This window comes from Ipomoea nil, unplaced genomic scaffold (genome assembly GCF_001879475.1).
Source record: "Ipomoea nil cultivar Tokyo-kokei standard unplaced genomic scaffold, Asagao_1.1 scaffold2926, whole genome shotgun sequence".
Taxonomy (NCBI): domain Eukaryota; kingdom Viridiplantae; phylum Streptophyta; class Magnoliopsida; order Solanales; family Convolvulaceae; genus Ipomoea; species Ipomoea nil.
In genome coordinates this window covers 3,809,473-3,822,130 of record NW_017619354.1, presented here as the reverse complement: position 1 = coordinate 3,822,130, position 12,658 = coordinate 3,809,473, and the positions used below count along the sequence as shown (strand labels likewise).

General features: G+C 30.1%; 1 protein-coding gene across 1 annotated transcript; it reads left to right on the top strand.

Annotated features, from left to right (window-relative positions):
- The first annotated feature begins 2,973 nt into the window (after positions 1-2,973).
- Positions 2,974-4,366, top strand: LOC109162178 (NAC transcription factor 29-like). Its single transcript, XM_019310910.1, has 3 exons — positions 2,974-3,319; positions 3,412-3,692; positions 3,791-4,366. The coding sequence occupies exons 1-3, from the start codon at positions 3,151-3,153 to the stop codon at positions 4,187-4,189; spliced, it is 849 nt and encodes a 282-aa protein (XP_019166455.1). The 5' UTR covers positions 2,974-3,150; the 3' UTR covers positions 4,190-4,366.
- The last annotated feature ends 8,292 nt before the right edge of the window (positions 4,367-12,658 follow it).

Here is a 12,658-nt window from a genome sequence, read left to right as displayed (position 1 = left end):
GAAGATGAGCAGGGTTTTGAGAGATAAAGTTTATGGTGTGTTTGGTTTGCATACGAGAATCGGAATGGAAATCTGGCCTAATCGAGAGGTGACAAATGAGGAGGTATAAAATGGAACGATACTACATATTTTATGCTATTTTTCCAGTAGTTTGTTCCACTTGTGAATTGATTAGATTAATGTTATTTTGTTAATGGTCATCATATAATCAAGACGTTAAGGCTATAGTAGCTAGAGTAGAAAAAGCAACGTAACATAGTATACACACGTTATCCACTCCATGACTTCCAACCAATTAATTAAATACTAATGTTGTATGGGTTTTGTCTTTGCTTCACACCTAAGCTGTTTGTCAATTCTTACATCGTATTTGAGCTGAAAGAGCGCTAAATACTTTTTATTATCCATTTTGACGGTAGCTTGGAGTTGAGGTAATATGATATTTATCATGCGTTCATTCTTTTTTGTGATCATAAAATCAATTAATTTACATATTGAATATAAAGAGTTTTATTTATTTATTTTATTTTTGAATTCCTATAAATGTAATATGATATTCTACAAAGTATAAGATTTGAATCCTAATATATTTACAGAATATCCTAATAAATTTAGTAAACACGTTGTTTACTAGCTACCAAGTACCAACTGCTAGTCTAGCGTGCCGCCAAAAGCAATTTAATTAACGTTTGGGAGTTGGTTGGTCCAATAATTGAGTACGTATATGGATTTTTTTTTTTTTTTTTTTATGTATAATACTCTTTAATTTGTCCAAAGAAATGTACTATTGGATAAGCTTGCCATAATTATACACTCCCGTCAGCCGTGTGGATAAGCATTCTGCGGCGGGGTTGTGGGGCGGGGAGAGCCTCACCAATGTTCCGATGACCATAAATAATTAAAAGTTTTGAAAATATTTGTTAAAAAAACATTAGACAATTGTTATTGTTTACCTACGCCGAGACATGTAGAGATGATAAACCTAAATGTTCAATTTTTTTTTTTTTTTAAAAACAGATCTCAATATTCAGATTTTTAATTGTGGAAACGGGGTAATATTGATATAATTACTAGAAGGAAAAGGAAAAAAGATTAATGTCCTGTTTAGTAAAATAAGTAAGCTTATCAGTCAATTTTGACCACTATTATTAGCTGTTTGACTTAATTAAACAATCAATATGAGATGTTTAGTTTTTTTGTAACAATTTATTTTTTCAAAATGTTAAAATTTAAAAAATTGCTCAAAATAACTTTTTCGATCACATTTTTGCTTTGGGAAAGTAATTTTTCATGTAATCAGCTATCAACTAACAACTAATTTATACCAAACACTTTTTTACAATCAACTAGTGTTATCAACTAATCAAACCCACTAAATAATTAAGAGCGTAACAACTATTTACCAAACATTGCTTAATTTTGTTTTAGCGTATAACTTGAGAATGTATATTTAATTTTTTGTGCTTAAAATATCTTGTAGTTAAAGATAACAATGAAGAAATATCTAATAAAGCATCGGAGCTAGCTAGGTATAGTTGGCTATTAATGTAGAATGTTGTAACGCGGTTCCATAGGCGTGGAAAAGAATAAACCCAAAATTAAATACACTTCCAAAAGTTGAATGTTCTCATGCACCAAAACTCCTATAATTCTCTTTGCTTAACTGGCTAGCCAGCTAGCTTTAAGACCATATGCATATTTTCTTTTTTGACTTGGAATTTTTCAATCTATTTTTGGATATATATGAATTAAATTATCTTTGAATATAAAAGTTTGTTAAAGTAGCACTAGATGCAGGATAGCGCTAATCATAAGTGCGAATTGGTTCGTCAAAATTATATTTTGGCAATTTTCGTTCGAATTTCCTTGCAATATTAGCCATTATTATTATGTTTTTTTTTTTTTAAATATCCCATGATTATGCATCCCAATAATAATTTCCATACTATATTATTCACGGCCTCTAGTCGGGGGCGCTCTATAAGTGCACTCATCTAAGATGTGGCGTTGATACCAAATGATACGAGGTCAAGTTTTAATTATACTACAAAATCAAGTTAGGAGTTTGACCAACTTTGTAGAGAAACTTATTATTACTAATTGTAAACTAACGGAGTATGTATTCATCGTGTAGATGTAGTCATTGACTTGATGACAAAAGGTGGTGAAGCCCTTTCGGTGTCTAATCCACTTGTAAAGGTCTTAAATTCAACTCTTCGAACGGTGTTTGATTCAAGAGATATTTTGAGATAATATTCTATTCTCGTGAATCTCACCCAACCTAAGAATGTAAAAGAAAGGTGATTTCCATAAAATTATCAAAAATAAATTAAAAATAAAGTTTAGGAATCTCGCATTCTCTACAATAATCTCACATTCCTTTGAACTAAACAAGCGAATATGAAATTACTATATCCACATGGACCACATTCATAAAAACCTGGATGGTGTGGTTGAGTGGTAGGGACTCATCCCATCCTTAACCAAAGGTCAAGGGTTCTATCATTGACTTTGGAGCAGCCTTAACCAAAAGGGAATTAGTCAGTGTGTCCGACGGTAATTCTGGGTATACCCAAAAAATATGATAATGATAATTAAATGGTAATTATCATCATACGTGCTCCCAAAAAAAAAAAAAAAAAAAAAAAAAAAAAAAACAAAAGATGATGATGTATTCATCACTTTTCTAAATAATATTCATTAACACTTGGCAACCTTAAATAATGAGGGTTTCTCATATTGGCAAGATAAGAACTAGTACAAAGAATACTATTCTCTCCCTGTGTAAGGCAAAGCAAAGCTGCTTGCTAGTGATTGGTGGGAGGAAGAGTACTAAAGTGACTTTCCTAACCCCCATACATACTAGGAAAGCTAGAAATCAAATTCAAAAACAACCAATCAAATGTATATGATGTAATCATAAATCATACATGCAAGACGACAAGAAACCTTCGCAAATAAATTGGCCAGCGCTACCCTTGCAAACCTTTCAAACACCTCATTTTCCTTTCTCCTCCTATACAATCATCTCCCCTTCTCTTTCTCTCTTTCTTACCTATATACCACAAAACATATCCTCAAACCAACACAAATCTAGTTTAGTACAGCCAACACATACATATTTTGGATCCTTTAATTTCCGTACAAAAAATGATGGGCGGCAAACAAACTTCTGATCTTCCTCCTGGCTTTAGGTTTCACCCTACGGATGAAGAGCTCATCATGTATTACCTTCGTAACCAGGCCACTTCTATGCCGTGCCCTGTCTCCATTATCCCCGAAGTCGATATTTACAAGTTCGATCCTTGGGAATTGCCTGGTTAGTCTTATCAGTTTAGTATTTGTTTATTCGTGTTACAATAATAATTTATTAATTATATATATATATCTTGTTTAATTTGTTAATTGTAGAGAAAGCAGAATTCGGAGAGAAGGAGTGGTACTTCTTCACGCCTCGAGACCGGAAATACCCCAACGGAGTTCGTCCCAATAGGGCAGCCGTGTCGGGTTATTGGAAAGCCACAGGCACAGACAAGGCCATCTATAGTGGCTCTAAATACGTGGGTGTCAAAAAAGCTCTCGTGTTTTACAAGGGCAGGCCACCAAAGGGCATCAAGACTGATTGGATCATGCACGAATATCGCCTTAGCGAATCAAGATCATTACCCGCCAGGCAAAATGGGTCCATGAGGGTAAGCTACAAATTTAATTTGTCTCACACACATATATTATGCCTATCCTCCTTTCATTTAGTATTGTATATAATAAATTTTTATTGTAATTTTTTCAGCTGGACGATTGGGTTCTATGTCGAATTTACAAGAAGAAAAACTTGGGGAAAGCCAATTCAAATACGGGGATGATGATGATGATGAAGACAGAGGTGGAAGAGACAAACCCAGAAATTGCAAGTTGTTCAGAAGGTGGACCACAAGTACAAGGGATGAAATTGCCAAGGGCATGCTCATTAACCCACCTCCTGGAAATGGATTGTTTTGGGTCAATTTCACAACTCCTAGGCGACAACAACAATAACCCAGCAACATTTGACAACCAAAACCCCACACTAATGACCAATAACAATGGAATTGTCCCTTTTGGCCTTGGTGAAGTAGTCCCACACCAATACACCCAAAATAGCATCTTCAACCAGCCCATTTTCGTGAACCCAGCTTTCCAATTCCAGTGACGTCATTGAGAAGGGAAAAAACCAAAAAAGGAATGGAATGGGATTCCGATTATTCAAAGAATGAAAGTGAAAGACAGACATATAACCGCCAGCAATTGTAAAATATCTCAGCATTGGATGAACATGAAAGTGTCATACATTTGTCATGCTGCAATCAGCCAAAGTTTCTCCTGTAGAAAAAAAAAAAAAAACATAATGAAATTAAACCCAACCCCCCCCCCCCCCCCAGCCTCCCTAAAAAAAAAAAAATTAATATTCGTATTTCCCCCCACACGTGTTTGGGGATTAAATTAGTAGCTAGGACTATTTTGCTTTGTGATTATTGTAATAAGCCCACTTTCCATCAATATATATACATTAATTATTAAACTTATTTATTTTTCTTCGAGTTTTAAGCAAATAATATTATATATATATATATATATATATATATATATATATATATATATATATATATATGTATGTATATATAATTATCAAATTTCGGTATGAAACTATAAAATTAATAAGTTGCTTAATTGTTAATGCAACCCCAGCTAAAATGTCAAATATATTGTTGGGATTTAGGCTTGACTTGAAACATCAATTCACATTCAAAACATGCATGGTAATACAATTCTATGTGAATTTTATTTCAAGCCCGTCATTAGTTAATATATTCTACGTTTTTGAAATAAAAAGGTTCGAGAATTCTGATATTTAAAAATGCATAAGTGAATATTTTGTCACTCTTGAAATTTTACTCAACAAGAACATGATTAGTTTTGATGTGCGATCTTAATCAACTAATTGATGATATATGTGATCAAAAAAATCTTATTTAGTTTTTACTTTTTCCCTTTGTGCTCTGTTTGTTAATAAAATCCCCATTTTTTTTAAAGAAATAAAAAGGGTATTTACGAAATTAAAATGCAAATTGAAAAGGCGTTGCTTTTACAAAAACAAGCAAACCAAACTGCGAATACTTTTCATTTGTATAGGGTAAAATATAAAGAAAATAATGTAGAAACTTGCTGCCTCCTTTATATGACTCGATCTTGTGTGGCTGGCACGGCTGCGCGAAATGGTACTTAGCCTTAAACCAACATGCACATGCACATATATATGTCGGCAAACCTTGTTGACTAATGCATGCACGCAGTTTGTTTAGTACTACAATCCATCACATGTTTTTATTTAATTTTCCAAAAAAAATAATAAAATTCCATGAATTTTCTCACTGCATCCTTACCACTTTCCACAAGAATGGAAGACTTTATACTTTTTTTTTTTTTTTTTTTTTTGTTAAAAAAAATACATTATTTAATGTTTTTTTTTTTTTTTTTTTTTTTTTTTTTTGCTAAGGATGAAAAGTATGACTTGAACATTATTAAGGAAAATGGTAAGTCACGAGTGTGTGTGTGTGTGTGTATATATATATATATATATATATATATATATATATATATATGGATGAGATCTAGTGCGGAGAATCTCCCAGGTGATCTGAAACATGTCGTGAGATCTGAGCAGTTGATCAAATCTAGATCAACGGTTCAAATCAATATATGAAAATTAAAAAAAAAAAAATGCATCATGGAAGGCAGAAACTAAGTGTAAAAATGACGCACCTTAAGTGTTAGAATTGAATGGCGTACCTTAAGTGTTACAAAGACGCATCTTAAGTGGTAAAATCACGCACCTTAAGAAATGATGATCCTTAAGTGGAGAACTTATGTACTTTAAATGTTAAAATGCCGCATTAAAAGGACGCATCTTAATCTTTGAAAAGACGCAACTTAAACTTTAGAATGATGCACCCTAAGTTTCAACACTAATGCACCTTAAGTTGTCAAGTGTAGATTGTAGAACTAACGCACCTTAAGTGTTAAAACGACGCACTTTAAACATAGAAAATACGCACCTAAAGTTTCAACAATACGCAAAATTATCAAAATACCACTGCATTTTTGTTTAATCAGTGTTCAATCTGGACAGCTGATTTTGGCAAGATCAATATTTTGTCTCTATTATATATATATATATATATATATATATATATATATATATATATATGGACAACCCTCATGGGATTAATGTGGGAAGGAATTTGATGTAATTTTGGTGGAATATAATAGAAGGGTCGGTCATGGTGCATGCATGGATGGGCTTGAAAGTTGAAAGGTCCGATTAATAGAAGTTGACATATTTGGAGTGTTAAGATTTATCAGGTATTTTTCAGCTAACTCCGCCGCATTTGTGCAATAATACCAAGAAAAAAGTATTTTTTAAAGATAAGATTGAACTATTCTCATTTATTCAAATATGATAATCAAGTCTAATCTTGAGTTGATTTGTCTCTTTTTTCTTTTTTCTTTTTTTCGTTTGCTTCCTACTTTTATAATATTTGGTATATATATGTGTGTTATATTGTTAGGGTTAAATGCTTATTATTATGCTAAAAATTATTTGTGCCTTATTGCTATGATACCAATTATCAAATTAAATGTTTATCTGTATGTCAAAAGCTATAACTAATAGCAAAATATACAACTTTATTTTTCTTTACTTACGTAACAGTCAACACCTATATATATACAGGGACGGAGCCAGAAATTCGGTTGAGGGGGGGCGAAACAGTACAGACGGATTCAGAAAATTTTTCTAGAAAAGGCGAAACATTAAAACAAAAGAGATAATTTAAAAATAAATAAATAAACTACCTAAGAAATATAATTGTAAATATTGTTGGATATGGACGAAAAATAAAACACATCGAAACTTTATAAAAATATTCATAACAAAATATGAAACATAATTAATAAAATAATTTGAATAGAAAACACATTATAAATTACACATCTTATTATAGAGTGTGTGTGCAATATTAAAAAAACTATTAAAAAAAAATTGTAAAATTATCTTGATGATATAAGATTGGAACCCTTAACCCCATTATTACCAAAGTTGTGCTCTACCACCTACACTAACTCACTTAGTCACTTCTTGTTAATATTTTATATATTTTTTTATACTAATACTAAAACATGTACTATATACATATATACATACAAATACTATATATGGGGTGGGGTGAGGGGGGCCTCCGTCCCTCTATATATATATATATATATATATATATATATATATATATATATATATATATATATATTATGCAATAGACAGACGACATACATCAATAATTGCGATTTGTAATGAAGAACTACGTTATGGTTCTTCTTGTGAGACTACACATCTAATATATATGTAGGGTATTACCAATTACATTAGATAGTACGTATTGATATGATACATAAAATTTAGTAAAAAAAAAATATTAATAAGAAAATGATGTAAAAGTAATGGAATGTGATCAAGATTAATGGGATCGGATCAAACCTTTTTTTTTTTCTCTTTTTCTTTTGCTTTTGTTTTTGTTTTTGTTTTTGTTTTTGTTTTTTTTTTTTTTTTTTTTTTTTTTTTTTGTTTTGTGTGTTTAGGTATTATATAATTTCAAACATAAGATGATAAGAGAATAAACTTTTTGATTAGCCTTTTTCATCGGGAAGAAAAGAGAGTATAGATGAAAACAGAGGCAGCTTGAGAATAATTCCATAAGAATTAGAATAAAGAAAAATTTAAAAAGAAATATTATTCAATTTGTTTCATTAAAAATAAATGTACATACAGAAAATAATATTCATATTTAGGTTTATTAAATACATAAATATAGGCGCTTATATGATCAAAATGTCTAAAAGAAAATTGCCTCAATAGAAATAATTCATTTATGAGAAAATTAATAACCGTTATTCAAAAGTGTGCTAAATGCCTAAACCAATTTAAGTTACCATAACTAATCGACTCAAATCAATAAAGCCAATAAACATCGTCCTTAAAAAGTAGTTGAACTTGAAACATTGTGGTTACTAAACCAATTGCTCGATCAATTTGGCCGGGTTGCTAGCTACTCAATGGAAATAGTTAATACCAAAATAAATATGCTCCTAAATCTTTGCTAAAACTACATAGTATATTTTTCAAACTTTTGTTATTGTCAACTTACATATAACATATAAATGATTATCATTATATTCTTCCAAATTAAAAGGCTGAATCCCAACCCTAAGGACCCCCCACACGCCGGCCCGACAGAGCATTTGGGAGGATGATTATCATTATATTAATTAACTATCCGGATGTGACATTAAACTTCCAAATTCACTTCATCTACAATATAATGATATGGTGTCTATTACCAACACAAAGAATATAATAATTAATTAACAACATGAAACCCCAATAATTTGTTTTACTAATACAGATCAACTTTTGACTTTAAAAGTTAACTTTTCAATATCAACCAACAATTCAACAAATTAGACGACACATTCACATTTCGATGTCGAGGTTAATTAACAATGTTTTGAGTTGATTAGTATCATGTCTCAAAGAATGGGTTTAGTCTATTATTATTATTATTATTATTATTATTATTATTATTATTATTGTTGTTGTTGTTGTTGTTGTTGTTGTTGTTGTTATTCAATACATTAAACTTTAAACTCCCTTAATTATAATTATAACATAAAGTCTAATACTCAATCTTTAACAAAAGTAATTTCGAGTGTATCTTTGTTCCTAGTACTTTTGAGTAGAGTATTTAACTTCTTTTGTCTAAGATGTGCTTATTAAAAATATTGTAATTTATCTTTGTTAATTGTTTTGAGACCATTTTCAATAATTTAATTTTTAAAGCGAGAAATATTATATTCTTAGAGGGGGTTTGGTAGTTAGAAAAGTTTAAATTGTTTGACAATTTAAAAGTTTAGAATGTTGTTATTACTAGTTTAGAATGTTGTTACTCCTATATTTGGTGTTTTTTTTTTTTTTTTTTTTTTTTGGAGTGATGATAGAAACTTGCAGCCACTACTTCTGAGAGTGTGCATTGGATAAATTCTGTCTTGTAACCCTACTTTGTAAAAGACCACAAGAAGGGCTCTGTTTGGCAAACCTAGCTGAAAAGCTATAAGCTAGGAGCTGAAAGCTGAAAAGGAGCTGAAAACTGAAAAGTTATAAGTTCGGAGCTGAAAACTGAAGAGCTGTTAAGCTAGCTGTTATGATTGAAAATGTTTGGTAAAATTAGCTTTTTGATAAGCTGATAAATGTAGAAAGACTAAAAAGGACATCTTCATAAAATTTAAATTAGTTTGTTTACATATTAAAATTTAACATTTTAAAATAAAACTATTAGTATAATCATGATCTAGCATCTCATAACGAAGTAGCAATATTGTGCAAATCTCATAACAATAATAATAATAATAATAATAATAATAATAATAATAATAATAATAATAATCTCTTCAATAATAATAATAATAATAATAATAATAATAATAATAATAATAATAATATTTTCGCTGAAAGTTGCGGATAAAGGAGAAGAGAAAATGGTTTTAATTGGGAAGGGTAAATTATGTCATTCCTTTAAAATAATAAGGATAAAGATGGAAAAAAAGTTAAGGAAGCTAGGAGCTTATTTTGGGAACATTACCAAACAGAGCTTATAGCTTTTAGAAGCTTAAAATAAACTATAAGCTCCTAAATAAGCTCTGCCAAACAGAGCCAAGGTAAACTATCCTAAGTTGTTCATAACTTGTAACCGTATATGGTGTGCACTTTGACTTATGAAAATTTTGGTTTACATTCCTTGAAAACGAGAGTAAGAGGTTGGATTTTTTTTTTATTATTTTTTTTATTTTTGCTAAAAAAAAAAAAAAAAAAAGAGAGGTTGGATTCTATAGATAACTAGGAATTACTTTTTTTATAAAATTAATTAATGGAATAGCACCAAGAGGCCTCATAATTAAGGAAATGCTCCTATATATGTAAATTTGATTTTAGGATAATTGACAATAATGAATCTTAGATTAAAGCAACAATGTTTTTTTTTTAATAGTTTGTGTCCATTTGTTGATGCTTGTTTATTTAATATTTTTAATTTTTTGTTAAGTTAATACTTGCCACATATGCATATGTGAGTATTGGAGGGTAGAATTGAAAGTAATTGATGAAAAGTTTGAAGATAAAGAAATAAAGAATGTGACTTAAATTCAACGAATAGATTAAACTTAAAAGTTAATTAGCTAAAAGTATATATGTAACCCGTTCACAAGAAATATGCAATTGATATAAATTCGATCCACATAATTAAAAGGCGATGAATAGCCCAAAAAATTAAAGTAATGGCAAGTTCACAAGAAACATCATCTGTATTATTATTGATACTTTAATAATGACATTCGCTTCATTAATTCCCTCAAATAATAAATAGGCACACTCTAATCAAATATCATTTGTCTAATCAAATGTTTGACGAGCCCTTTCTTACGTGTATTTTCTTTTTTTTTTTTTTTTTAAAAAAAACATAAAACATAAACATTGTTTCATACATGATAACATAACTAATGTTTGCCTTGGCTAGCTTGCTTGCACATTTTTTGTGGCTTCATATATATCAGGCAAATTATTGTGTGCATGGAACACGGTCCAAAATGGCGTCATTTTGATGTTAACTTTTTTTTTTTTTCACACGCGTGTTAGAATAATGAATATTTTGAGATAAGATAATATATTTTATGAGTTAGAATAATGTATTTTGTATGTGTTAGAATAATGAAATTTCTAAGGTAAGATAATGTATTTTATGAGTTAGAATAATGTATTTTATGTGTTAGGATAATGAAATTTATGAGGTAAAATAATGTATTTTATGAGTTACAATAATATACTTTGTGTTAGAATAATATATTTTATGAATTACAATAATATATTTTATGTATTTTTGGACTGTGGTCCATGTAATGATGATGGTATATATATCAACGTACAGAAGTAAGAAATTGATTATATTGTTGGCCAAAAAGAGCAGTCCTGCAATAGACATATGTTATAATAAGAAAACCATTCAATAAAAAAGGTGAAGGTCAATGAGGCTTTATTATATATATATATATATATATATATATATATATATATATAGTCGCGTTTTGGTGCAAAAGTGCAAACTAATTAGCACGTGCTACATGTCCAGAGCTCGTACCACTTTTATTGTGAGACACGACGAATCGGTCTAGTGAAATTAACCTGTTTTAATAGTTCTAATCATTGCCGCTAAGCGTTAATTTCATTCCCTTTACAAAGTTTACTTTTATCCTTCATTTTAATTGGACCAAAGTAATTAAATGATTAATTCCCTCTAAATATCATATATTTGTCTATTCACGGACAAAACAACTTAAATAAACATTACGTGATAAGCATTAATCATTAGTTTTTGTGCATGCTGGTAGCTTTATATCCACATACACAAGTACAGAAAATATAGGGAATTTGCTAAAGCTAGTTCAGAAACATATATGGCCACTAATTGAAGTCAAATGTTCAATGAATCTGGCTAATATTACAAGGACGCATATTCTTCATTATGTTCCATAGAGTACATATGAGAATTTTTTTAATTACAATAACAAATTATATATACTGCATTTTCAAATATGCAATATTATCAAAGAAATATTTTACAAATCACCACCCATCAAATCCAAAAACACTACCGATTTTAACCGTATACAATAAAATTAACCCTTTGAACATCTAGCAGTGGTAAACAAATTGTTAATGTAACTATAAAATCTGTAAAAACTGTAAATTCAACTCGAACTAAACTTTTTTCTTTATTTCTTAAACACATAAAAAAATTATAAAATTATAAATTTGAACCAAAACTTAAGTGTCCCACATAGTCACATTATATTTTGAGTTAATCAGTTTGAGTAAAAAATAACGACACAAGTGTGAACTACATATGTTGGTCAAGTTGACTGGTCAAAGTATTTGGGGGTGAGTCAAGGAGTGTCGTCTTCCAAAATGGCGTTCACGCATCCTATCTACTTGGCTCGCTCGTGCATTCCAGCTAACGTGGAACATCTTCTTTTAACACGTACATAGTTTAGTAATTATCCCAAGCATTGTACAACCTACGTAAACTCTCATCCTTATCCGTCCATACATTTTTTGTTGTCCATTTCATTCTTTTCTATCATAACGTACGATATGATGGACTACCTCGGTAGCTCATCTTTATTCCTTCTTTCTTCTTGTAATGTCACATAAACTATTTCATTATAGGAGAAATGTACATATATTCCCCTTACAAGTATTATAAATAGTTTAACGGAAATAATAATTATCAAGTGTTATATATTATGATCTTAATGAGTCAATCTTTATTCTTCTTGCAAAAAGATTGAATCTCCAATCCTGACTCGACTTAATGGCTTAGTAAACAAGGTCAAATGTATGTGCATACAAATGATTTATTCACTTTAGACATAATCTTCACACTGTCACTGTCGAAGTTCAAACATTAATCTCTTCCCCCAAATACTGTCTACTGAATCACTGAGCTTAGCCCGTGCGGGCTGA

Excerpts from the sequence above, each read along its gene's own strand:
- LOC109162178 (XM_019310910.1), top strand. The coding sequence starts at position 3,151 with ATGATGGGCGGCAAACAAACTTCTGATCTTCCTCCTGGCTTTAGGTTT. Across the intron at positions 3,320-3,411 it reads CGATCCTTGGGAATTGCCTG|AGAAAGCAGAATTCGGAGAG; the intron begins GTTAGTCTTATC and ends TGTTAATTGTAG. Across the intron at positions 3,693-3,790 it reads GGCAAAATGGGTCCATGAGG|CTGGACGATTGGGTTCTATG; the intron begins GTAAGCTACAAA and ends TAATTTTTTCAG.